The sequence below is a fragment of the Pseudophryne corroboree genome, chromosome 6, assembly GCF_028390025.1.
Source record: "Pseudophryne corroboree isolate aPseCor3 chromosome 6, aPseCor3.hap2, whole genome shotgun sequence".
In the NCBI taxonomy this organism is placed as follows: domain Eukaryota; kingdom Metazoa; phylum Chordata; class Amphibia; order Anura; family Myobatrachidae; genus Pseudophryne; species Pseudophryne corroboree.
Window position 1 is genome coordinate 221,060,779 of NC_086449.1, and position 27,688 is coordinate 221,088,466.

Consider the following 27,688-nt stretch of genomic DNA (forward strand, 5'->3'; position numbering starts at 1 on the left):
CTCCGATCCTTTGCCCAATTGTACAATGTGTACTCACCTTTAGGTTGGTGTTGCTTCTGTTATTTATGGACAATTTTTTCATGTCTGAATTTTAAATATCAGATCTTTTATTTTTTACTTCTCTCCAGAAGCAAGTTTTTTAGTTATAATGTAAATTTTGCATTTACTCTTGTGCAAACAATAAGACTTTCAATTCTGTAAAATAGGAGATAGAAGTACAAAGGAAAGTTGTGTTCATTCACAGGACAAACTCCATTTCAAGGAACCGTAGCAAGATCTGGAAGTGTGTACATCTAAAATGATCAAAACAGCAAATGTCTCCCTTGTGATGGAAAGGTCTTTTCTGCGTGTCATTACTGATTTACCATCCCTTTTGCATTACATGTCCTTCTGCTTTCAGTTGTGTTTGTGATGTCATTCATTGAAGTATAAATATTCTTACAATGTTCTGTGTGGTTGAAAGTTCATCTTATCTGCTGTATCATGAACTTGTAACCAAGTTCAAACAGCTTTAGGTCCATAAAATTATATGAGTCTGTTTCTGGAATGCTTAGTGAAAAATAAAAACTCAAATGGGAAGTTGAAGTGCTAAGTGTCATACAAAATGTGACACGCTTTACCTGTTCTGCTTGTATCATGTATTTGAATACACTATAGAGTGTAATACCATTGCATATTAAATAGTCTGGAGTTGCCTAAACCTATGCAGTTTTTAACAGTGAGCTGTACAGGCAAAGGAAAATCAGCAGATAATTGTTGCTCTAATGTTAGGGTAATGGGCCCTACACACTTAAGGGGTGTAGTATGGTATGCCGGCGGCCGGGCTCCCGGTGACCAGCATACCGGCGTCGGGAGCCCGACCGCCAGCATACCGACAGCGTGGCAAGCGCAAATGAGCCCCTTGCGAAAAAGTGTTGGTATGCCGGCTGTCGGGATTCCGGCGCCGGTATACTGTGCGCCGGTATCCCGACAGTCGGCATATTGAAGACCACCCCACTTAAGGTACATACATACTGGGCATTTTTGCCCAGCGTGTATGCACAGCGATGATGGCTGACATCTTCTGGATTGAAAAGCGCTCAGTGCATACACACTGAGCGCTTTCCCACCCCTGCCCAGCGATGTCAGCGGGGGTGAACGGCGTTCCATAGCAAGACGCTATGGAAAGCAGCTCACCCCGCCGTTCATCTACTGGTAATACCAGTAGATGAACGGCGGCCGCTGGTGATGAAATGGAACGCGCTTCAGCACTCACCGCTTATCGTTTGGCCATACACTCTGGGCGGCATTGAGCTGAAAGCAGCTCAACACACCAAAAGTGAGCCGCTTTCAGCTCAAAATCGCCCAGTGTCTTTAACGATGACACTGAGCGATATGAACGATTTTGTTCATTAATGAATGAGATATCGTTCATATTGCTCAATGTGTAGGCATCAACGATGAACGATGCCCCGCGTTTATACATCGTTGATGCCGACTCGTTTCTACATGCATGCCAATATGGACAATCTCGTCCATATTAGCATGCAGGGCTATGGGGCAGGGTGACGTCAGGGAGTGAAGAAACTTCACTCTCCCCATCACCAACCCCCCCACCCCCCCGCCACCGGGGAGGCCGTATCAGCCGTCGGGTACCTCGGACAATGTGTAGGGCCCTTTAGTACCACGTCCTTTTGCAGTACAAGTTGAGTCTCCCTTATCCAAAATTCTCTAATACAGAATGTTCTAAAATATGGAGACAACAGATATAGTGACACCTTTGCTTCCTGATCGTTAAATGTATACAAATTTGTTTAATACACAAATTTGTAAAAAAAAATATTGTATAAACCTACCGTCAGGCTATGTGTATAAGGTGTATATGAGGGAAGAGGTTAAAATGCCGCTAGTCGGGATCCCGGTGGGCACAGGTTGTTCTCCCTCTGTGGATGTCCACAACAGCCATCGATGGAGAATAGATCCTGTGGGGAGCGCAGCGAGACACCGTACCCACAGTGTGACGAGCACAGCAAGCTCGCAAGGGGCTTTCTAGTGCTCACCCTGCTGCCGGCATTACGGTGGATGGGATCCCGCTGTCGGAATCATGACAGCTGGGATCCTGTTCTCTGGCATATCATATGAAACATAAATGCATCCTGGTTTAGACTTGGGTTCCATCCCCAAGATATCTCATTATGGTATGCAAATATTAAGAAATACAGAAAAATCCTATATCCAAAATACTTCTGGTCCCAAGCATTTCGGATGAGAGACACAACCTGTAATACATTTATAGGCCAGGTTGTAATGAAGTCCGAGTTTGGCAGCCGTGCGGGATGCCGGCCAAACCCTGACATTTTTTTAAAGGGGCAATCATGTACAATGTTAAATGCCTTGCACATGATTTCCCCTTTAAAAAAAAATGTCTGAGTTCAGCCGGCATCCCCCATGGCCGCCAAACTCGGACTTCATTACATCCCACCCATAATTGGTACCTATCATCTAACGTTTCTTAAGGAGCAAGTGAAACATTACTATGTGTCAAAAGTTGTGCATAATTGAGCTGAATGCTATACATGAAATAAGTGGACTTTAACAACCATGGTCGCTTACACCCCTCTGCAGACAGGGCCTGTGCATGCTGATAAGGGCGCCTAGGCTGCACCTTCCTAACCCCAACAGAAGTGGTGCCCCACCCTCAGACATTGCCCGCTACTTCTTATTGTGCTTGGGGTGGGAGTGGGGTGATTAACTCTGACATCATAATAAAACCTCACACTCACAGATTAACACTAACAAGGAAAAACAGACGGCAGCTCCACATGGATGAACCTGCTGGCTGCTTCTCAGGGCACGAGTCGGTAGTCATGGCTTTGCTTCCTATACATGTGCAGTACAAATTCACGCAAACTATGCTATGCCAAGTAGCAGTCCACTAAAAAGTAACAGTTCACTTCTTATATAGTTGCCCCGTGGTTTGCAAATTTTCCTGAATCGCTGCGCCTTAAGGGCCCCATACACTAGAACGATTATGCCTGATTTCAGCTCAATTCGGGCATTCGGCCCGATATATTGGGTGAAATCATGCATTTTGGCTGCGTATCCAATCCGATCTGAGTTCCCGTGAGTATCGGATCGGACCCTCCAGATTGAATGTGCTGCACATTCAATCTGGTCCGACCCCGCAGGCGTGGCTGGGATCGCCCAGGATCGCCCAAGATACATTGTATGCAAAAGGACAGCATACAATGTATATTGTGCGATCCTGCCGCCCGGGAGGCTGCCGGGGTGATTGCCAGCGATCGCCTGCGACATGTCAGATGGACATGTCGCAGTAGTGTATGGGGCCCTTAAGAGTATCAAAAAAAATTTCCACAGCACCCCTAGGATAAAAGTTTTTTTGTGATATATTTTGATATTTTTTTTTAAATTAAGTAAATTGTGCCTACCTGTCATCCTTAGGTTGTTAGGTGGTGGTGTACAGTTGTGCTTTTGATTGGCCACATGTTTTATGATTGGCAGCCACTAGCACTGGTTTTGCCTATCACTTTGACCGAAACAATTTGATTTGGTCCTGGACCACCAACCCAAGGCACCACTGCAAGAGCCTCATGGAAACGCAGGGTGCCTAGGCACACAGTTTGGGAACCACTGTAGTTGCCCATTGATTAACTCATCTACAGTATACGTAGGAAGCAGTATTAGCTGGAGTTTCTAACTTCTTTTGGTGGCTCACAGACCAAGCCAGGTATAAAGCAGCCAAATGCCGTAATTTGCTTCAGATATAATACTTTTTTTCACCTCTATTTAACAGACATTTTACAGGTTTCCTACATCCCTATTATAACAGTCTCTTGGAATGTCCTCAAAGGAGAAGCTTGTGTATAATATTGAATTGCATAAGGGAAACCAGTAACATAAACCTCAGAAATTATATTTATTAGTGTGTGGGAGCTCTAATCTAGAGCATTTAAATCTTACAATTTGTAATTTGTAAACCGGGCAGCTAAATGGAGGCTTGTAAAACTAGGCAATCAAAACTCATTTGTCGTCTCTCTCTCTGCAATTCCTGCCTTTTTTTAATTTTTTTCTTTTTAGAAATCAAGATAATTTTTTTCTCTTGCTAATACACCTAGAATGCAATGTTATTTTTACAAGCCTCGTAAACCTCACCTTCTTTTTATGAGAAGACAGATCCTGTCAAACTTCCTGGTGGCTCATCTCACTTACTTTCAGCTGTATGTTTTTACAAGGGATTGACAATAGACAGTAAAGGGATATGTGCACAAAAATTCTAATTTCTGGCTGGTTATTTGTTACTTTTAACACAGGTGATTTGCCTTCTCTGTCCCATAATCCAGTTTTTTACATCATGGGGGTAATTCCAAGTTGATCGCAGCAGGAATTTTGTTAGCAGTTGGGCAAAACCATGGCCCTCATTCCGAGTTGTTCGCTCTGTAAAAATCTTCGCATCGCAGCGATTTTCCGCTTAATGCGCATGCGCAATGTTCGCACTGCGACTGCGCCAAGTAAATTTGCTATGTACTTAGTAATTTTACTCACGGCTTTTTCATCGTTCTGGCGATCGTAATGTGATTGACAGGAAATGGGTGTTACTGGGCGGAAACAGGCCGTTTTATGGGCGTGTGGGAAAAAACGCTACCGTTTCCGGAAAAAACGCAGGAGTGGCCGGAGAAACGGAGGAGTGTCTGGGCGAACGCTGGGAGTGTTTGTGATGTCAAACCAGGAACGACAAGCACTGAACTGATCGCAGATGCCGAGTAAGTCTGAAGCTACTCAGAAACTGCTACGAGGTGTGTAATCGCAATATTGCGAATACATCGTTCGCATTTTTAAGATGCTAAGATTCACTCCCAGTAGGCGGCGGCTTAGCATGAGCAAATCTGCTAAAATCGCTTTGCGAGCGAACAACTCGGAATGAGGGCCCATATGCACTGCTTGGGAGGCAGATATAACATGTGCAGAAAGAGTTAGATTTGGGTGGGTTATTTTATTTCTGTGCAGGGTAAATACTGGCTGCTTTATTTTAACACTGCAAATTAGATTGCAGATTGGACACACCACACCCAAATCTAACTCTCTCTGCACATGTTATATCTGCCTCCCCTGCAGTGCCCATGGTTTTGCCCAACTGCTAACAAAGTTCCTGCTGCGATCAACTTGGAATTACCCCCCATGTGACGTTATATTGCTGTAAAGTGTATTATTTAGTGAGGCCAAGAAACATAGGGGGTAATTCCAAGTTGATCGCAGCAGGATATTTTTTAGCAGTTGGGCAAAACCATGTGCACTGCAGGGGGGGCAGATATAACATTTGCAGAGTTAGATTTGGGTGGGTTATTTTGTATCTGCAGGGTAAATACTGGCTGCTTTATTTTTACACTGCAATTTAGATTGCAGATTGAACTCACCACACCCAAATCTCTCTCTCTCTCTGCACATGTTATATCTGCCCCCCCCCCCCCCCTGCAGTGCACATGGTTTTGCCCAACTGCTAAAAAATTTCCTGCTGCCATCAACTTGGAATTACCCCCATAGCACCCATGACCTACACAGTGACAAAAAAACATTACTTTGCTCTAATTCCGTGCCAGAGATACCAGTCAGACATTTAAATTGACAGTCCGGGTTACAGTGCCTGCTCCTTCATCCACCAACGAGCAAAGGTGCGTCCACCTCATTCAGAGGTGGACACAGCAGATCTGAGAAAATATGCTACTGTCGCTGCCCGTCTTGTGTATATAGATGCATACTGCCAGCATCTCAAATCCACCGTACAAAGAGCCTAATTCAGACCTGTTCACTCGCTAGGGTTTTTGCAGTCCTGCGTTCGCATAGTCGCCGCCCATAGGGGAGTGTATTTTCGCTTTGCAAGTGTGCAAACGCATGTGTAGCAGAGCTGTACAAACAGATCTTGTGCAGTCTCTGAGTAGCCCAGGACTTACTCAGCCACTGCGATCACTTTAACCTGTCCGGCAACGGAATTGACCCCAGGAACCCTCCCTGCAAATGGACACGCCTGCATTTTTCCAGCCACTCCCAGAAAATGGTCAGTTGCCACCCACAAACGGCTTCTTCCTGTCAATCTCCTTGCGAACGCCCAAGCGAATGGATTCTTCGCACAAACCCATCGCTGAGCGGCGATCCGTTTTGTACCCGTGTGATGTGCATGCGCATTGCGGTGCATGCGCAGTTTAGACCTGATCGCCCGCTGTACGAAAACGCAGCCTAGCAATCAGGTCTGAATTAGCCCCAAAGACTCAACAGTGTGTCAGCGTCCGGAGTCTTACCGGGCTGCGGGGCTGGCTTCCTTGGCGATGTGCGGGCAGCGGCGGAGGTGGGCTGCTGCGCCAGATCCGTGGGCAGCAGTAGCGGCGGTGAGGGGGTCCGCTCGTGGCGGCGGGACGTCGCTACAGTGGGTCGCTCTTGCTGAGCCATTGCTAGGAGACCAGGAGCATTGAGCAATGTGGCTTTGCAAAAAGGTCTGCATTACTGGGCGCCGCCATGTTGGAGACCAAGTTTTGAGCATAGTTCCTGTTTCCTGTCTCTTCCAGCCAATCCAGGGGAAGCTCTCCCTATTAAAGGGGGCTGGTTTAGGACAGGGATGCCAGTGCTTCAAGTTACAACCCTGTTGTAGGTGCTTTAGCCTGTGCTCCCAGGATTCCTGCTGTATTCTGGTTCCTCCTGATCCTGCTTGGTCGGTTCTCTGTTGCTGCTGACGTCCTGCCGTTCCTACCCTGCTACTGCCTGTGGAAGCGCCCCTGGAAAACCCGATCCAGTAAGACTCTTTGGGCACAGTCGGCCCCGGGTCTTCTGCCTCGTCTTTCAAGCCACACTCCACAGATCTCCTTCACCAGCCACGCCTTTGTACCACCGACCACCGCCTGCAGATTATTATCTTCAGCCTCGTTTTCCAAACCACAGTCCACAGTCCTTGTCTCCAGCCACGTCTTCAACCATCATCCACAGTTCCACAGTTCATCATCTACAGTCTCGTCTTTCAAATCACAGTCCACAGTTCTTTGCCTCCAGCCACGTCTTAACCATCGCGCTTCAGCCTCGGTTCTCTACCTCAGCCCTGTACATAATAAATACTTTCCATTGACTCTCAAACTCCGCCTACGTTCTTCATTGCTCCGTGTCCCATGCGAAGGAACTATATTCAGCCCCCTCATCTGGTTCATTCACAGCCTGCTACCTCCTCGGGCAAATCTCAGCTGCCGGATCCTCAAACTCTGCTAGACGTGACACAGTGGACCTCTAAGCAACCCTACATTTTTTGTAGCCAACTCCCGTTACCTACCACAAAGGTCTTTCTCTGTCAATCACTCTGTGTCCTAATCTACACTACGACCATCGTCGCAAAAACCATCGCTACACATGCGCAATACGACTCTGAAGCATGCGCAGTACAAAAACCATTGGCTAACCATGAAAATAGCAGACTTTCGTCCACCTCTAAACCAGGACCTTAGTTCTTTTCAATCAAATTGCCCCAATATCACCTCAATCTGTTCACCTAGGAGAAAATCTACCTATATGTGGGAAACACAGATGTGTAGTGTAAGTCATCACATGATCAGTTTCTTGCTGGTGTGATAAAGTGCAGAGTCTTTTTGAATTAATACATATAGAGGCTATATTAGATCAGTTTCGGATGTGATTCCCACTTAAAAAGTATATAGTGCTAATTGCTGCAGTGAGGAGCAATAGCACATTTTAATTGGTGTTAATAAGTAGACATCTTAGTCCTTTTATTTAGGCTATTGCCAAGGTATATCTTTGCCGAAAATGTGTCTTATGGGCCCTACACACTTACAGATCTCACTGCACAATATGAACGTTCTTGTTCATTAATGAACAAGAACTCATTCATATCGTGCAGTGTGTAGGCACCAACGATTAACAATGTGCGGCCCTGCGCTTGTTAATCGTTGGTGTCGGGTCGCTTAAGCATGCAGGCCAATACGGACAATCTCGTCCATATTAGCATGCACGGCTATGGAGCCGGGTGATGGGGGGCGTGAAGAAACTTCACTCCCGCCGTCACCTCCCCCCAGCTGCCGGGTCGCCCGTCGGCCGTATATGCCGTCGGGCAGATCGGCAGCGGATCGCCGAATGTGTAGGGCTCATAAGTCACAACGCAATGTGACTAAGATGCACAAGGAGACCAGTGACGTGCAGTGGGGTGAGGCAGAGCCTTTCCTGTCATACTAACATGCATGCTAGAGTTGTGGCTATATAAACTATATGAAAAATACAAAGAATATATTAGAAATATCTTCTATGTATTATCCTAATCATTATTATTGTCAAAACTCTGGAGTAAAAAGTGTACTACAGGTGAGTCAGTGCCTCCCCTGCCTATCTTTTCCGCACATCTCTGATTAAAACTCACATAATGTTTAGCAGTATATACTGCTTCACCTGTGTATAATGCCCACATGAACACTTGGGTTCATATATTGTGTTTAAATATGGCTCTGGTACTGCCCAGTGCCTTCTGAGCAATTTACCTCACCGTACGGCCCTGGAGGAGACTGTGCTGATTAATATGATATATGACACTTGTATATATGTGTGCAACTGAGTCTCTGAATCTGTATACATAGTGCTATAATGTAGCATCCACAGCTTTTTTCCAAAACAAGTTCCGATCTGCTCTGTATACAGACTCACACACAATATACTGTACAAGTGTCATATAGCAAATCAATCAGCACATTCTCCTTGTGTGTCCATTGCATTGTGACTAAGATGTATTTCTGGCAGTAAAAGACGAACAACGCTAGCAGAAATGCACGGGACCTAGCGGCTCACTCACATCCGGCATCTCACGCTGCATGGCGTACTTAGGATAGATGTATGTGTACACATCTGTATAGCGCAACGGAATTTGCTGTGTTACATAAGAAACGGTTAATAAATAACTCTGTACTCTCAAATGAAACAGCACCCCCAGTGGCCAATTTACGCAACTTGTAATACCCCTATTTTATTCAGCAGTGTTTTTAATAATTTTGTTTTCCAAATATGTCATGTTTTAGTTCCCCTTCGTTTTCACGTCTTACCATTTAGCTTTGTCCTCATCTGACAGGATACAAAATACTGTAAATAAAGGTTGCAGATTTTATGATAGAATACACACAGCTAGTAGTAGAATGCAATTTCCTCTCCCTGATTAATTACCCACATACTTGTTAATGGAATAGGATGACATGTTGCTTATCATTCCTCACCTTGGCCTGTTTTTATCAGCTCTCTGTATAAAGCATTTCTAAATGTTTATTCTTAAAGCCTGGTAAAAAATTATTCATCTTACCTTGATTTGACACTTCTGATTATTAACCCTCACAATCACAAGAAGTCCTGTAAAAGATAGTGGGTAATAGGCTCTGCCTGCTTATGATAGGAAGTTACATGAAGAAATAGTGTGAGAGCTCTTACACAGGGGCGTATTCTCTGCACCCATGTTTGGTGGATCTGAAATGCATTCAGCCGAATCATAGCGCAGCTAGAACACAACTCACAACGGAAACATTCTTCCGTGTGGAGGTAGGTTGGTCTGTACACACCAGCTTTCAGGGCCAATGTCAACACAGCAATAGACAGCATGCACAAATTTCCTGTTCTGATTTATCCATATGCACTGACAGTGTACAGACCAGTTTATCTCTATAATGAACCAAGGTGGTTATTCCGAGTTGATCGCTCGCTAGCAGTTTTTAGCAGCCGTGCAAACGCATTGTCGCCGCCCACTGGGAAGTGTATTTTCGCTTTGCAGAAGTGCGAACGCCTGTGCAGTAGAGCACCTGCAAAAACATTTTGTGCAAAACAAGAACAGCCCTGAACTTACTCTTCGTGTGCGTTGATTCTAACATTGGAGGGTTGGCTTTTCACGTCACACACCCACCCAGCGTTTGCCCAGCCACGCCTGCGTTTTCCCTGGAACGCCTGCGTTTTTCTAAGCACTCCCTGATAATGGTTAGTTGACACCCAGAAATGCCCCTTTCCTGTCAATCTTCTTGCGTCCGCCAGTGCGAATGAAAACGTCGATAGAACCTGTGCAAAACCACAAAAGCCTTTGTACCCGTACGTCATGCGTGCGCATTGCGGAGCGCACGCATGCACAGAGATGCCGATATTTAGCCTCATCGCTGCGCTGCGAACAACGGCAGCTAGCGATCAACTCGGAATGACCCCCCATATTCTCTATTCTGAGATGTATGCAACCTGCATGTAAAGGATGATTAACTACTGTAGTTGCCTTAAACTCCAGGGATACTGCACGTAGGGTTGCTATAATATCCCACATATGAGTTACACAGGTTCTGTGGCAGGCTCACTTCAAGACTGCATTTCACCTGGTTTTAATCAGCCACAGAACACTGTGTAACTAATTTGTCTCCTGATTAAAAGTATATTATAGCAACCCTAACTGCAGGTCACACATGATTGCTCATGGTCAGCTGTTGTGGGGAAAAGGGGGTTTCAGTGGAGGACATTCTATTCAACCCAACACTTTCACTTGCAGTGAATGCAAGTAAATGTAGCAGGCAGTGTTGAAAACTAACAGCACAGCGTGCGTGCTCCTAAATACAAATGCTAGTGAGTATGGGGAGATTAGAACCAGTGGATTACAGTCCCATACCCATTTACATGCTTTTACTAAATATATGTACTTTTGTGGCTCTTTGTAAGAGGCCAAATCAGCTGAATGTACTACTGATCAACATTTCTTTAATGTTCATGTTACAGTTTGAAAATGACAGTTAGGTGCTGATTGTTTGGTACTTTATTTCTCTCCACTTTATCACTCTCCAAGGGTGGGATGTACTAATACAAAAAATGTGGGCAAAACTCAGAAAAACCTGTTTTTGGGGTTTTGCCTACATTTCCATATGTACCAAGCTCCGGAATGGCTAAGAGCGTTACCCAATATAAGCCTATGGACTTCTTTTGACAATTCACCCAGCCCCCACCCCACCCCACCCCCACTGTGGCATGCGCATCTTCTGTACAAGGCAAAATCATGCCTTGTACATGAATGGCGCTTTAAAAAAGCCTGAGTTTGGCTGGGAACCCGCACCTCTGGTCAACCCAGACATCATTACATCCGGCCCCACACACAGACATAAATATCAGTCATCCTATGACAGACAGCACAGGTATTCTTACAATACAGACATTTGTGTCAATCATAAAACAACTACACCTTGACCTGTTGGGTCGCCCATACTGTCTGCTTGTGTAGGAACACATAAGGCCATTGAAGGGCATTGCAGTCAGCTTATTTCAGCAAAAAAGGACATAAAAGCTTGTGACAAATCCTGTGATACTGGCAGTGACAATTTGCTCTTTATCTAACCAAATCAATGAGACGTGTTGATAAATGCTGTAGGGAGTCAGCTCCTATTGGCATTCAGACCATGCACCTACTACTGTACATGTGTTGCCAAATTGTACTTCACACATGGGTGATGACCCAGGTTACTCCTGGGTCGCCACTCTTAACCCTGGACCTGGGCTTTCTGGCTTACAGTGAGCACTTTTCCCCCGCCAATGAATTTCTTTAAGGCATGACTCAGGTCATACCTTTCAAACACAAGCCGGAGCACTGACCCGGGTTGCAGGTCCTGGGAATAACCCTGGTCGTTTGCAGGATTGCAGACCCGGAACCAGCGACGTATCAAGAGAGGAAGGGACCCATGTGCAGTCTCTGTGTGCGGGCCACCTCCTCTCCCGTAGCCGGCAGCGCTGTTAGAGACTCTGGCACAGTGCCAGAGTGTATACCGCATGCACAGGTCTCCAAAAAAATGGCACGTGCCCATTTTTTCGGAGACCTGCGCATGCTCTGTACACTGGCACTGTCCTAGCGTCTCTAGCGCTCACTCAGAACACTAACAGCGCTGCCCGTTACGGGACTCAAGAGAGGAGGGAGCCCACACACGGACACCAGGAAGGTAAGTATAAAAGAAATGGGGGCGGTGTGGGCCCCCTCTGGACCCAGGGGCCCATGTGCACCGCACACACTGCACCCATTATAGATACGCCACTGCCCGGAACTGTCAGCCCGGATCAGACCCTTTCAGACATAAGTGTGACGCACAAAAATCTGGGGTTTTGGCATATGTCTAAAAGGTATATTACTCATTCCCAACCATTGATTTTATTTACTTTATTTATTTATTTTAAATGTTTGGGTTAAATAATTTATTATCAGCACAGAGAACCTTCTATCTCTGTTTCCCATTGGAGTTTGGTATTAATTACTTGGCCAAGGAATAATGATGTGTTAGCAGTACATACACTTCAACAGAATAACGGCACACTAGGGCAAACTTATTGTAGAGAATTTCTGAAAGCTTGCATGGCATTTCCAAGCAGTAACCTTTAAACAAAGCATCTCTCAGATGTTCTAGCTAGGGTGGCCAATTTATTCAGTCAGATTTATCAGTGGAATAGATAAGAACTTCTTACTTTAGAATTGAGGTATAACTGAATATGTCTGATATAGGTAAGCACAGATGTGGTGGCCTTGTAGGACAGAGTCAGTCATACAAAGCTTACAGAGCCGTACTGTAACAGATATTCATACACCGGCATAAAGAAGTCTTCCGCCATCCAAATTTTCAGACTTACCCAAAAATGATCACAGTGGTTTTTTGCTCAATTTTTATGGATCAGAGACAGTAATATCGGAAAAAGTATCTAATATTTCTTCATTTGTGGCCAGATTTAGTGAGGATTCCTTTTTATTAAACAGTGTGTTTATGTCTGATTTTCTTGTCCATCATATTGTATCAGATCATTTGGGTAGAATCTACGTTATTTGCATTTGATTGAAATTGACCAACGTGGATTGTTACAAGAGAACCCTATGCTGATCTAGACTACTTCTTGTATCGGCACACAAAGAGTTAGAGGATATCTATGATGCAGTCAATGTCCACAACCTCAAACATCTCACTTATGAAACTTGTACAAGGTGTTCTTTATATGTGTCAGATTCCAAAAGGTAAATATGTCACTATGTCTGTGTGCATGTAGAATATGATGCTAAGTAGCTGGACTATTAGTATCATTGTATCACTTCCCCAGTTACTTTGTGCAGCATACTAGCTGGGGTTCTCTTGAAAACCCAGATTATGACCAGTTTGGCTGGGGTTCTCTTGAAAACCCAGATTATGACCAGTTTGGCTGGGGTTCTCTTGGAAACCCAGATTATGACCAGTCTCAATGGCTGGGGTTCTCTTGGAAACCCAGATAATACCCAGAAGGCACTCTCAAACTTTACATTATGCAGTGTCTATTTATTTGTAGCTTCAGTAGTAATGGCCACCACAGGGACTTAAGGGCCCTACACGTTTAACGATCCGCCACCGAGCTGCCCGACGGTAGATATGGGCGACGGGCGACCCAGCGGCGGGGGGGCAGTGACGGGGGGAGTGAAGTTTCTTCACTCCCCCGTCACACGGCTCCATAGAAGTGCAGGCAAATATGGACAAGATCGTCCATATTGGCCTGCATGCACAAGCGATGGGGCACCAGCGATGAACGAGTGCGGGGCCGCGCATCTTTCATCGCTGGAGCCTCCACACTCAAAGATATGAACAGTATCTCGTTCATTAATGAACGAGATCGTTTATATCTTTGACTTTTATCGCCCAGTGTGTAGGGCCTATAACTGAGGAGGCACAGTAAGTCCATGTTGTGCTTCTAGGCATGTATTGGGTTGAAACCAGAGCCATATTAACAATGGGGGCAGCCAGGGGCCTCCACACATAGCTACATCACCATCGTGATGGCGCTTTTGCCTATATGAACTGAGGTTTCTGTGTGGCATAATGTGAACTGGGCACTATAGTGTATTTTTGTGGTGCTGGGAGAATTAAACATCACAATTTGTAATAACATCACCAGCCTATCGTATTGACAGTAGGGGCCACCACATGTTAATTTCCCCACAGCCCTCACAAACCTTAATCTGGCTGTGGTTGGTACATGGTTCTAAAGTGCAAAGCAAAGGTCTCAACAGAGATGACTGGCATTCCAAAATGTTTCTATTACCCTTTTCACACCGCACAAATAACCTGGTATCGGCCCGGTATATTGCCAGATCGACACGGGTCGCTGTAGTGTGTGAAAGGGTCACTCCAGATATCCCGGGTTGCCTGACCTGTTGATTCAACCCGGGTTATAAGAAGGGTTATTCCCCCGGATGGCAACCCGACCCGGCATATTGCCGGGTCAGAATGGCGATGTGTAGGGTCCAATGCCGCGTCCCACCTGGGAAGGACCCGTTTCCAATTCCCGGGAGGGACCCGGCCTTGCAATGTGAAGGCGGTACATGAGGATTGCTGTGTCCTTATATATATATATATATATATATAAGGACTGCCCTTTGTAATAGCGTGTAGGGTGTAGTTTTGGATACAGTGTTAGGGGACTTTGACGGTACGACCTTCGCTAACTTAAATCTTTTTATTTTAAACGGGCTAAGGAATAACAATGCCTATGGACAATTGTTCTTTGCATTTTCTGTCTTTTGGGGGTCATTCCGAGTTGATCGCTCGCAGGCAGTTTTTAGCAGCCGTGCAAACGCATTGTCGCAGCCCACCGGGGAGTGTATTTTCACTTTGCAGTAATGCGAACGCTTGTACAGCAGAGCGCCTGCTAAAAAAAATACTAGACCAGCCCTGTAGTTACTCTTCGTGTGCGTTGATTCTAACGATGGAGGGACGGCTTTTGACGTCACACACCCGCCCAGCCACGCCTGCGTTTTTTCTGCCATGCCTGCGTTTTTCCAAACACTCCCTGAAAACGGTCAGTTGCCACCCTGAAACGCCCACTTCATGTCAATCTTCCTGCGTTTGGCTGTGCGACAGGAATGTTCGTTATACTCTGTGCAAATCCACGATGCTCATTGTACCTGTACGACGCACCTGCGCATTGCGGTGCATACGCAGAAATGCCGATTTTTAGCCTGATCGCTGCGAACAACGGCAGCTAGCGAACAACTCGGAATGACCCCCTTTGTTCGGTGAATGAAACTTGCAGCACTTTTGCCTGTTGTTTATTTTTTAACATTTAAACTGTAGGTACTGAAGCAACAAAGCATAGTATGCATTTGCAATCCAGTTTAACATGTGGTTAAGAAATATGCATAGAAACGAATTTAAGCAAAGAGCAAAAAAAGATAAATACATTATTTTTGCACAACCTGGAAGGTTTTACTCCCCCCTGCTTTATAACACAGTTGTTAGTTACATCCCTGCATCAGTCAAATGTATCACTTGGAGTAAATATACAGTATACTAGTTACCAGCCCATCAAAATGACGGAACAACATGACAGTAATGTCAGTGCCGGTGCCTGTGTGCGCCTGAATGGGCAACACTTGAATTGCAGCATCGGGCACCTTCTAGTGGCCTCCAGCGTGCAAAACACTTTAATTCCCCCTACAGACGTGAGGACCAGCGTTAGCCTTTTATTATATAGGATTCTCAAACATCTGATTATGATCACTTCAAGCCTATTCAAAAACATGTGCTGTTCTCTTCTCCATGTTATCTGTTCCAGCTCCCATACAGGAGTGTGAGTTCTACAGGCTATTAATGAAGAAAGCAGGCCCATGACATCACTTTGGTTGCTACTTAGAAAAAGAACACGTTGCAAATGCATTAAACAGACGCATATATATCTATATACACACACACACACACACACACACACACACACACACACTCTCTCTCTCTCTCTCTCTCTCTCTCTCTCTCTCTCTTTCTCTCTCTCTCTGACTTGCTTATAAAGTGAGGCAGAACGTTGGCAATACTATTGCACATGAGAAAATACCGTGCATCTGTCCGAAACTATAGAGTTAAATGCAGCGAAATCTATAAGGGTGTCCTATGTGTTTGCTCCACGCACATGTGACCTATGGTGACAGAAACACCCGTGGATAGCTACAGGACACTGAAGACAGGTACACTGTGTATTTTCCCTGCAGGGCTTTGCAGCAACCCATGGTGCTAGATGTGTGAGAGCAGGACTGAGTATCTCCTCCTCCTCCCAGCCTGTGTGTAACAGGAGGAGGCCGGGCAGGCGGGCAGCTGTGGGTGGGACAGTGTGAGATCAGCAGCAGCCATGGGGGCAGGGAAGGGAGGGAGCGGTGCAGCAGGCAGGATTGGGGAAGGAGCTCAGTCAGTAGAAGTAGTGGAAGTCAGTAACTGATAGCTGCCGCAGTGTGGATGTACTGGGGGCGCTGCTGCTGCTGTAGTGTGGATGGGCTGGGGGCACTGCTGCAATTCCTGCTCATTGCTCGGCTGCCCCTGGCTACAGCGCTGCGCACACGCTGGTGACTGCCGGACTGTGTCATCTCTTATCTCTTCTCTCTTTCCATTGTTGGTCCAGGGCGAGGGTTGTGGTTAAAGCCCGAGCTGGATGGATGGGCATGGGGAGAGGGGCAGGACCCAAAGCCCTGGGACTCTTCTACATCCTCATCGTCATCTTGTGCACATTGCACACAGGTAAGGCAATCCCATATTCTTGTCTGTCCCACAAAGTGTCCCATCTCCTATATTGGGTCCCTATAGTGTAAGTAAACACGTGTGTGTGGAATTTTATAACCTTGCATGCTCCATGTGACACTTTAATTTATGAATCACTCATTAAACTGAATGAAAGTTCTATGCATGCACCATCTGCTAGTATAACTGCAAGTATACCTTGTTAAAAGTCCATACCTGTGTGGCACATTGCAAAATGGTATTATGTTGTCGTTGTATTTCATCCTGAAAAAGTTCACATTCCAGCTGTAAAGTGCAACAGAATATGCTGGCTCTATATAAATAAATGTTAGTAAATAAGTATGTAAGTACTTAAAATTAGTATAAATCTGCTGTCTATGTTTATTATAGTTATATTTTGTGGGGGAAACCTATAATTCTTTTATTTCCATTACAGTTTTTGGCTGGGTCCTATCCCCTATAACAACGCTGCTAGGCATGGGGGAAAAGTGCATTTATTTGTAGTGTATCCCTGAGTATTACTTTTCAAGGTAGGGCCGCAGGACCTATAGAACGAGACCAGGAATAGGCATCTGTTTCCAATAAATCTTAGTGTTTTGCTGGCTTGATCCTTGCCTGCAAATTCCTGCCAGCCTTGTTTTTGTTGGGGGGAGGAGGACAGGCTGTACACTGGGGGTTTTGTTCTTCGCAAAGATCTCGAGTTTCTGCAGGCTTAAGGTTTTTTATTCACCTGGAAATGTATTACTGTTAAATCCCGAAATAATTGTTTTTTTTTTTATCATTGTCTTTGCACACGTATATATCCAAGTGCTGTACAGAGTTTTCTGTCACATGCTCGTTTTACCTGTAAGAATGAGCTATAAAACTAATCGCCATGTCAATCTAATATATGGAACTGTTTGCTGAAACCTGACCTTTTTATGTAGGCATGTTAAGATTTTTTTTTTTCTTGTGCAATCAATTTAGCATGGGAAATTTTGAAATCATTCCTCGGTGAACAGTTTAAATGCATAGAAATCCACTTTATAATGAACCCGACCATCTGCACTTGTTCCTGCTGCAGCGGCATAGATTTAAATTACTTTTATTCATTGCTCATCACAAACTAAGCTGGATTTGGTCCCAGCATCTGGATCATATGTCATAAATGATGATGTTTCCAAGGAGTGAATCTCCTAATTTATCAAGAAATATAATGTAAGCATTGTTACCATATTATAAGGCTTGTATTTTCAGTCTGTAGGTGTCAAATTATTCTTCTATGATGCCCCTTTCACACTAGCATAAAAGTCCTGGGTTTTTGCACGTGAACGTGCATCATCCTGGGACTTTTGTGTGTGTGAATGCAAACAACCTGGGACTAAAGGTGCATACACACGGTGCGACGGGGGTGTCGTGGCTGATACAGACTATATTGTGCCCTGAGGCATGTAGTCTGTTTCTGCCCTGTCTGCACCCACTATATTCTTTTGCGATGCCTATCCCGCGCATCGGCATCGCAAGTTTATACACGCGGTGCGATATGCACTATGTTTTCATGTGATATGGACTATATAGTCCATATCGCATGGAAAATCGCACCTTGTATATACAACTTATGTCCCGGGTCCCCGACACTACTCTTTTACCAGGGTCGAGGCTGAAATCTGCTTGCTACTAGAACCAGCAAATTCCCGAGTCCGATGTCTGAAAGGGGTATTAGTAGCCTAAAAGTCAAACTATTTAAGTGATAGGTGCTTTATAAACCTAATTACCTTCCTAATTACTTTGCGTGCATCTGCTTAAAATGGATTTTCCTAATATCCTAGTTTTGCCTTGGGTGAAAAGTGAATCCCACTAATTTCTCTAACATTCATCTATAATTCATGTTTAAGATAAAATCATGTTAGTAAAAAAAAAAAAAATGAAATGCATATTATCACTTATTTTAAACTGCTCGTTAACCTTTGCTTCTTAAGTACAGGACTGGTTTGCACAAAGTCTTTGACCCCTATAGCTATGAAGTTGAAGATAATATAGTAGTTGATTTAAGTGCTTATTAGACTTAAGTGCTAGTCCGTGTAACTTGTTCTTTAGATGAAGATCTTGCTTATTGGAAGTCTTTAGATGGGTTGATAAGCTCCTTTCATGTGGTCGCAGAAGGGATATGTCTCCATAATTTGTAATAAAACTGCAGAGATAGAAACTGAGGGGCCCCAGCGGCTAAAGGGCACTTTCTCAAATGCTTAAAATCGCTGCATCTCGTATCCAGATGTGGAAATATTTTTCTTTCTAGGTCATGTTCCCCACATTTGGATCTTGTTTTTATATTTTGATACATTGTTTTATAAAGTAGTTTGCAAATTTATGTTAACAAAATATTAAGTTGCAATTCTTAAACTATTAGTGTTCTTAAACTGGTGATTTTTCTTTTTGTTTCTTTTAGCTCAAATATAAATTATACAGTAGAATAAAGATTTTTGTTTTTACAGCAGATGGTTTATGATCACAACTTGTGTATCTGGAACGCCAATTGTGTGAAAAATGAGACATCACACTGTCAGATTATCAGGTTATTAACTTCTTTTGTAATAAAGTTTGAAGAGAGACTTAATTTTTTATATACAGTAGTAGCATAGCAATAACTTCATTAGCACCTGATGCTTTGTGGGCGGTGTACTTCTATTATGAAGTTGACTGTTTGTAAATCTGAATTTCCATTACCGGGTTAATCTGGGGGGGGGGGGGGGGAGTGGGGGCTCTTCCTCACAGTTTTCTGCAATAGGGAGGTATAGTATATGACCTTCCAACTCCAAAGAATCTGTTTCCAAATCACTGCTAGGCTAGGTTTCAGAATGGGAGATTAGGGTGTTAAGTAAATTTACCTTGCAAGGACAGATCAATCAGATCTCCGTTATCTGTCAGAATTACTAATGCAGATATTGCTTTAGAGGTCACACAGAATACTTACAGCTAGAAAGACCATTTGCACACTCCAGTCGTGAAAAGCAGATTTGTTGATGGCAGAAAGTGTGTCTTTCAAACAACGTTGTTGTGCGTTTTTATAAATAAATTATGCAGTCTTATTTTAACCAGCAAAATTATGAATTAAGTTCCAAAAGTTTGGTTAAGAAACAGATATGGAACTTACAGTGGTTAGATTCTCTGTGTGTTTTTTCCTAGGTTCCAGCACCTGTGTACACTGCTCACACAACCCAAACTAGATTTGTTTCCTGTGTTAACTCAGAAGGCTGTGTACACACCTGGTCCTATTAACTACCAATTATTGTCGTGAATTGTAACTGCTCTGTTGCCCCCAGCTGTCCATATAGGGTAGTTCATAACACCAAGGCATTAGCTGGGGTTACATCATAGAGGTCTTGTCTTAAATTATAGTAATCAAACACCAGGCAAATGGCTGTTAATATATACAATATAGAAACTTCACCTGAGTTCTATACATTTAAGGGCTTGTGCAAATGTGTTGGTAAAAGTTTTCACAAAAATTTCATCCTATAACATGTTTTAGGGTTGTCAGTTCAAGATATTTTACATTGAAATATGCTGTTTAAGGCTCTAAGTTTAAATACCACATTAAAATCTTATGCCACAATGGTAGGAAAGTCACTATTTTAGTTCTAGTTTAATACACCTTTTATGAGTTTAGTTACATGTTAGAAAAATTACAAAAAGGTTGATGTACACTATTTTGTAGAAAGTCTCTAGTATCTTGTGTTTTCTATAGCGTTAGGGCAAGTCCGAATTCTGTGCTACAGTATATAAAACTTTATACCAGCCAGCCTACATAAGAGATCCCTTGCTTGAGACCATAGTAGATATAACTCGTACATCAGGCCTGGTTTTATTTATCTATTTTAGGCAGCTGGTCCACTACGGGAATGGCTACACATATTACACTTTCCTGTAGCTCCAAGGAGTCTGCGACATGTATATTTTCATTACAGAGCTTTCTTAACTTTATGCAGCTTTGATTGCAAGCCATAGTAGTGTGTAATTCTGTCCATTTAGACTACTTGAAGCCTCCTACAATGCTTTCGACAACTTAGTGCAGTTGCTTTGACAATCGCAGAATGATATAGTTCACGCTGATTGTCTGTGATCGCAAGCATTGACTAGCATGGGAGAAAATACAAGTATAGAACAAGGGCCCTCATTCTGAGTTGTTCGCTCGCTAGCTACTTTTAGCAGAAATGCAAACACAAAGCCGCCGCCCTCTGGGAGTGTATTTTAGCATAGCAGAATTGCTAACGAAAGATTAGCAATTGCTAACGAAAGATTAGCAATTCTGCTAATATTAGCAGAATTGCTAACGAAAGCAATTTCCTTGCAGTTTCTGAGTAGCTCCAGACCTACTCCTAGATTGCAATCACCTCAGTCCGTTCAGCTCCTGGTTTGACGTCACAAACATAGGCGTGCGCAGCTAATTTTATTAGGGGGTGCACCCCCAGAGGGGCATGTCTAGCACCGCCTTTTGGGCGTGTCTACTGTCTAGCATCACCCAGGGACATGTCTAAAACTATTTTAAATTCTCTCAGTAAAATCACATGGTTTAGTCTAATTTCTCCCTAATAATAAAGTAGATATAATACACCCCAGAGAAAAAAAATTAAACATAATGGTGCAACCACCAGGCAGTACTGATGGTCCACTACGACATAACCCTGAGTGCTAGCTGCCGCTGTACCCTATTCCCTGCTTACACTTCCCCAATGTATCCCTGACTGAGTGCCGGAACTAGAGAGTGGTGTGCCTAGGTGCATATGCAATCCCCTCCCCACCCTCCACCCCACACACACCCCTTGCACCCCCCAGCACTACACCCTAATTTTGAGTGGGTCACTCTGAAAAGTACAGGAGATTTATTGAGCCAAATGGGAGGCGATCACGAGACCGCCTGTCGGAATACCGTCGCCACAGGCTTTTCTCCCTCTGTGGGTGTCCACGACACTCACAGAGGGAGAATAGATCCTGCGGCGAGCGCAGTGAGCCTCCGTACCCGCAGCGTGGCCTGTGCAGTGAGCCCGCAAGGGGCCTTCTAGCGTGGCGATCCCGGCAAGCCTGCAAGGGGCTTTCTAGCGCTCGCTCCGCTGCCAGCATACTGGTGGCCGGAATCCCGCTGTCGGGATCATGACAGTCAGGATCCCGGCCGCCTGTAAGAGGTATATATTTCAGGACAAACATTTCCATTTTAATATAAAACAAGTTTATAATTTACACTTGTGCAATCAGAGCCACATTTGCCCCTTTCTTTGCCATCAGACTAATCCTCCACAGGACACCAGCATTTGTCACAAATGTCCCCATGCTCACCAGTCACTGACAGTAGTGCCCCTTATTCACATTACGCCACACAGCATGAGCCAAAATTCACATTACATCACACAGCATGAGTAAAAATTCACATCACACCAAACAGTATAAGCCGAAATTCACATTACGTCACACAGCATGAGTAAAAATTCACATTACGCCAAACAGTATAAGCCGAAATACACATTACGTCACACAGTATGAGCCAAAATTCATATTACGCCACACAGTGAGAGACAAAATTCATATTATGCTACATGGTATGAGCCGAAATGCACATTACACCACACAGTATGAGACGAAACTTACATTATGCCACCCAGTATGAGACGAAATTCACATTATCCCACACAGTATGAGCCGAAATTCACATTATGCCACACAGTATGAGACAAAATTCACATTATGTCGCACAGTATGAGCCGAAATTCACATAATGCCTCACAGTATGAGCCGAAATTCACATTATGCCACACAGTATGAGCCGAAATTCACATTACACCACACAGTATGAGCCGAAATTCAAATTATGCCACCCAGTATGAGCCGAAATTCACATTATCCCACACAGTGTGAGCCGAAATTCACATTATGCCACACAGTATGAGACAAAATTCACATTATGCCGCACAGTATGAGCCGAAATTCACATTATGCCACACAGTATGAGCCGAAATTCACATTATGCCACACAGTATGAGACAAAATTCACATTATGCCACACAGTATGAGACAAAATTCACATTATGCCACACAGTATGAGCCGAAATTCACATTATGCCACACAGTATGAGCCGAAATTCACATAACGCCACACAGTATGAGCCGAAATTCACATAACACCACACAGTATGAGCCAAAATTAACTTTATGACATACAGTATGAGCTGAAATTAACGTTACACCACACAGTATTAGCCAAAACTCACATTATGTCACACAGTATGACCCGGAATTCACATTATGGCACACAGTATGCCCCCAGCAGTGCCAGATACACATAATACCCCCCGTAGTGCTCACAGTTATTATAAAAGTATAACACATTATTAATAATAAATATTTTGAGGGATATAAATAATCCATAGTAATAAAAAATCCAAATTTAACATATATTAAACAGAGATGTCTCAGTGACACAGACAGATAGCGTGTCTTACCCTCTCTGCTGAGTGCTGAACTGTCTCAGGGTTGCTCAGCTGTGTCCTCTCCTCCGGCGGCGGCTCCGATTCCTCCTGAGAGGAACGCTGCCTGGGCAGGGCCTGTAATGTTGGCATGGCTGGTGGCGGCAGTTGCAGGACAGTGAGGACATGGCACAGGGGCAGTTGCAGGATTTTTATGGGGAGGGGGGTTCCGAACACACACACACTCATATATATACTGTTACTGTATATATACACACATACACATATGTATACTCACATATTATATGTATATATATATATATATATATATATATATATCTATACACAATACATACACATAGGAGACTCATATAATAGTATACATACACATACATGATATACTAACATACACAGTACACAACATGCATATACAGTAGACACACAAAGTAGCATACAGATACACAGCAGACATTATACATACTGTACACACACGCATATCTTTCCCCAAAAAATAAAACACAGCCACCATAATTGCTGCCAGCTCCTGCCAGGTCAGTGAGAGTCCGTCTGGCCAGCATCTTTAATTAAAGCCGCCCGTGTACCAATCCCCCCCACCGGACCCGCCACTACCGCCGGCACTCATGACATGCATCTCATTCTTGCAGACAGGAGAGGAGACGCGGCATCCGTCCAGCCCCATGAGAAGGGAAATACCTGAGGAACCCCCCCCCCAGCGTTCGCGTAGCCGCGGGAGGAGACTGGTGAGCACGGGCGGAAGGCGGAACTTGAACTTCAATCACCCCCTCTGCGCCACTGGGCAGCCTCTAGTGACAGCAGCATGTGCGCGGCGACGGCCAGCAAGCGCAGCAGCCCAGTTGGTCAGTGCAGCAGGCGGGGGGTGCCGGACATTAGGGGGTGCCTGTGCGCACCAGGCACCCCCCGTGTGCACGCCTATGGTCACAAACACGCCCAGCGTCCGAACAGCCACTCCTCCGTTTCTCCAGACACTCCTGCGTTTTTACCTGGCACGCCTGCGTTTTTTAACACACTCCCTGAAAACGTCCAGTTTCCGCCCAGAAAGTCCCACTTTCTGTCAATCAGCAGAGCGATTGAAAAGCTTTGTTCGCCTGTGAGTAAAATAGCATAGTTTTGTGTAAATTTGCTTAGCGCGTGCGCCCTGAGATGCATACGCATGCGCAGAACTGCCGGATTTTAGCCTATTAGCAATTCTGCTAAAATTAGCAGCGAGCGAACAACTCGGAATGAGGGCCAAGATGCATTTGCAATAATTTGCTTGCAACACATATTAATGCTTCAATGGTTGCAGTGTCAGACTAGGCCCATTCATATGACTTACCAGCATTGTTAACCCTAGTAATAACACAAGTGTTAAACACGAGTGGGCACAAGGCCCTTAGGAAGGCCACGGTTATTTTTTAAGGTACCTGGTAATTTTGATACAATTTGAAATTAGTCATACTTGGCCTTCTGATTAATTGCATTTTTTAGTGTGTATTGGTGGATGCCTTACGTGATCTCTGAAGTCTAGTAAAAAAACACTAGTGTAAAAAAAAAATAGAAATGTAATTCCGCTGGATATAGGTCTAAGGGGCCTATATAATAATTGCGACAGTGCCACAATTATTAATGGTCCGTATGGCGATGGCTATTTTAATTATATCATCGCTATGTACTAAGTGTATCTCACAGGGACAATAGTAGCGATAAGCTTCTCATTTGTGAGAGACTCCTCCTGGGAATCCACCACTGCACATAAATCGGCTCCCAAGTGTTTTGTCTAATTATCTGTTGCTAAGAATATGATGACAGCTTTGGGAAGTATTTTTTCTTATCTGTAGATAAGTGTCATGCAGGATTTATAAAAACATTATTCAGACATGTGTGCAGTTTATAGAAGTTCAGAAGACCAAGACTAGCATAACTTTTAGTATTCTTACAAATTTTGAGATTATACTGTACCTTTTTGCTTGGTGCTCCCTTCACTACTTGTTTAAAGTAGGCGATAATCTGCAATTAAAACATATACATATACACTATACAGGTACATATATACACATATGCATGTACACATAAACTGTATTGCATTTGATGTGCGTTCAGTGTGTAACAACATTTTCAAACCAAATGCATGTTTTGATAATACTGCACAGTATTTGACCTGCATCAGACATATGGAAATAAAACAAGTAGTATTCAGAATAACCCACAATAACACAAGTGAAACACACTCAAACATGTACGGTCACAGCCGTTTGCATGTGCTTAAGTTGCATTACACTTAATAAAACACAAAAGAATGTTAATAAATTACAAATCCAGAACTGAAATGCCCTTGGGATCACGACAGAAGTATGTTAACAACAAAATCAAATTTAGCTGCCAGTTTATAGCTTGTTACGAAGTTGTGAGCGGTCTTATTTGAAGAAGACTATATAGAGCTAAGTATTCCATGCTTGGAATACTTCAATTATTTACTGTATAGCTATTTCTGTGAAAACCACAAGATGATGACCCTTGTAATAGCCAGAAATAATGCTTAGCTGGTGTTTTGATTTTTCCTTTTTCCTTTGCAAGAGATTCTGGGACAGGATACAGGGTTATGTGATATTCCTGACAAGAGAGCTGTTACCGGGCAGAAGCGCAGTCTCCGGTTACCCAGATAGACTAGTGTTTTACAAGACAGATATTTTTTCAGCTACAGTGACATAAAATATATTTAGCTTGTCATCTACTTAGAATCCGTATGCCATTATTTAAATGGCTAGTGTGTACATTTTTTAAACAAGGGTGCATGCTAATCATATAGGTATAATATACGTATTGGAACAACAAAATATAATGTTCTGCAGCAAGAGAGCAACAGGTTTGTCCATCCCTGGTGGTATTGCCATAAAATATACTTATGCAGAAAATACATCTGTCCTTGGCAACTTACCATAGAGGGGCGATTATATTATGGAATCAAAAAGTTAACTATCAAATAATTAAAGTTAACAGGCATCTTCCAGATGTTTGATGCTGCAAGGAAAAAAAACACAAAAAACAAAGGGAAAATGTCTGCGGCAAAGTAATCCTGAATTACAACTCAGCGCTTGCTTTACCATGTGCTTGAGTTTAGCTTTGGGCCATATGTCTCAAAAGATCCCTGTTGTGAAGGCATTGAATGAAAGAAACCCTGTATCTTTAAGACTGCAGTTTCTTTCTCTCTCTGCACCCAACCCCCTTCTCAGTGTAACTGAAACCTGATCTAATCCCCTTTGCACATGGGGTAATTTATTGGCCTATTGGGTTTTTCTTGATGGCAAATTGCATTGTCTTTATTCTCCAGCCCAGGCTTTAGTGAGGCTGCCACATTCCACAGTCTCTATTCTCAGCTGATCTTTCACACCCCTCTGAGTACAGGCAAATACTTTTATTAGGCTGCTTTGTTATGCAAACAAGAGAATAATAATCAGGCCATTATTCCGCAAGATTGCTTGATTAACAGTTCAAAAGAGGTCACTGGAAGGGGTTCAGGGTTTTGTTTTTGTTTTTCTTCCTGTTTTTAATTATTTTTCTGTTTTTTATTATTGAAACTATCACACCTCTTTGATAGTTAAATATATTTTTTTTTTAAAGTGATGAGTCATTGAAGTGAACTTTTAAGTAGTTACCTACTATGCCCTTAATGATGCAGGTTATATGTGAAATAAATGGGGACATTGGTTCTATTTACAGCAGTCAGTTGTGTACAAAGTGATTATTTGTATATTTAAATGCAAATTCCTTTCATTAAGATGGTGATTGTGGATCAACTATTATCTGGGAACTGCCTTTGAGAGAAACTATCCCAAATCACTTGTTTCTACACACAGAATATTTCAATGAACCAGCTAAGCTAGAATGGCTTTCACAGAACTGGGAAATGTGCATTTTAAAAGCTGGGTACATTTCAGAGCGACGTAGCATAATAAATATTGCCACAGTGTTCTACAATGTCTCAATTATGCTTAATGCAGATACAATCGGCGCTTTATCAAACTCTGAAGATAAAAGTAATTGACAGGGCCTTTGCATTATTACAACTGGAAACATCAAGCCAGGAACTCCAACATCCCAGCCAATAAATGGACGATTAGTTTAAAAAAGAAGGTTTCTACCTCTGTATATCAAGTTGTTTTTCCTTAAAGTGCTTAGTGGTGAAAGACCATTGTGACCTGAATCGTGTTTCATGAGCAGACATCCAATCAAATCACTAGGAACTAGTGACATCATGGAGGCATGCCTCAGTGATGTTGCTAGCAAATTTATAGGCTGGTAGATGTATGATGCAGTGATGAGAGTGGAGGTGTGTGCCATGGCAACCAATCCGCTTTGAAGTAACATTTATCAAGTGCATTCTATAGTTATACGTAGCAGCTGATTGGTTGCCATGCCACACTTCTCCGCTGTTATCACTGCTTCATACATGTACCCAAAAATGACTACATTCACTGTGCACGTGCAATAGGGAACCTTTAAAATAAGCAGAATATAAACCATTCATTTTGTCAAAATTATAGCTCATTCACAAATCTGTGTATGTTTTTTTTTATACAATATTGTGTTTAAATATTGATATTTCCGCAGCACAGAGTATGGAAGAATTTCACAAGCGGCAAATGATCGGTGATGCCAATTAGCTGACGAGAAATGTGAATTCTGGATGCATTAGGTGTCGCTGCA

The 27,688-nt window shown here is 43.5% G+C and overlaps 1 protein-coding gene across 2 annotated transcripts in view; it reads left to right on the forward strand.

Annotated features, from left to right (window-relative positions):
• RGMA (repulsive guidance molecule BMP co-receptor a) overlaps positions 1 to 27,688 on the forward strand; it is a 67,199-nt gene that overhangs the window by 20,336 nt on the left and 19,175 nt on the right. The window contains exons 1-2 of one of the 2 annotated variants that reach the window (XM_063925727.1): positions 15,880 to 15,985; positions 16,414 to 16,529. In XM_063925727.1, coding sequence (XP_063781797.1) covers positions 16,448 to 16,529 — 82 coding nt within the window. In that variant the 5' untranslated portion in view covers positions 15,880 to 15,985; positions 16,414 to 16,447. Of the gene's footprint in view, positions 1 to 15,879; positions 15,986 to 16,413; positions 16,530 to 27,688 lie in introns of those variants that run through there. The other variant, XM_063925726.1, reaches the window with a different exon arrangement.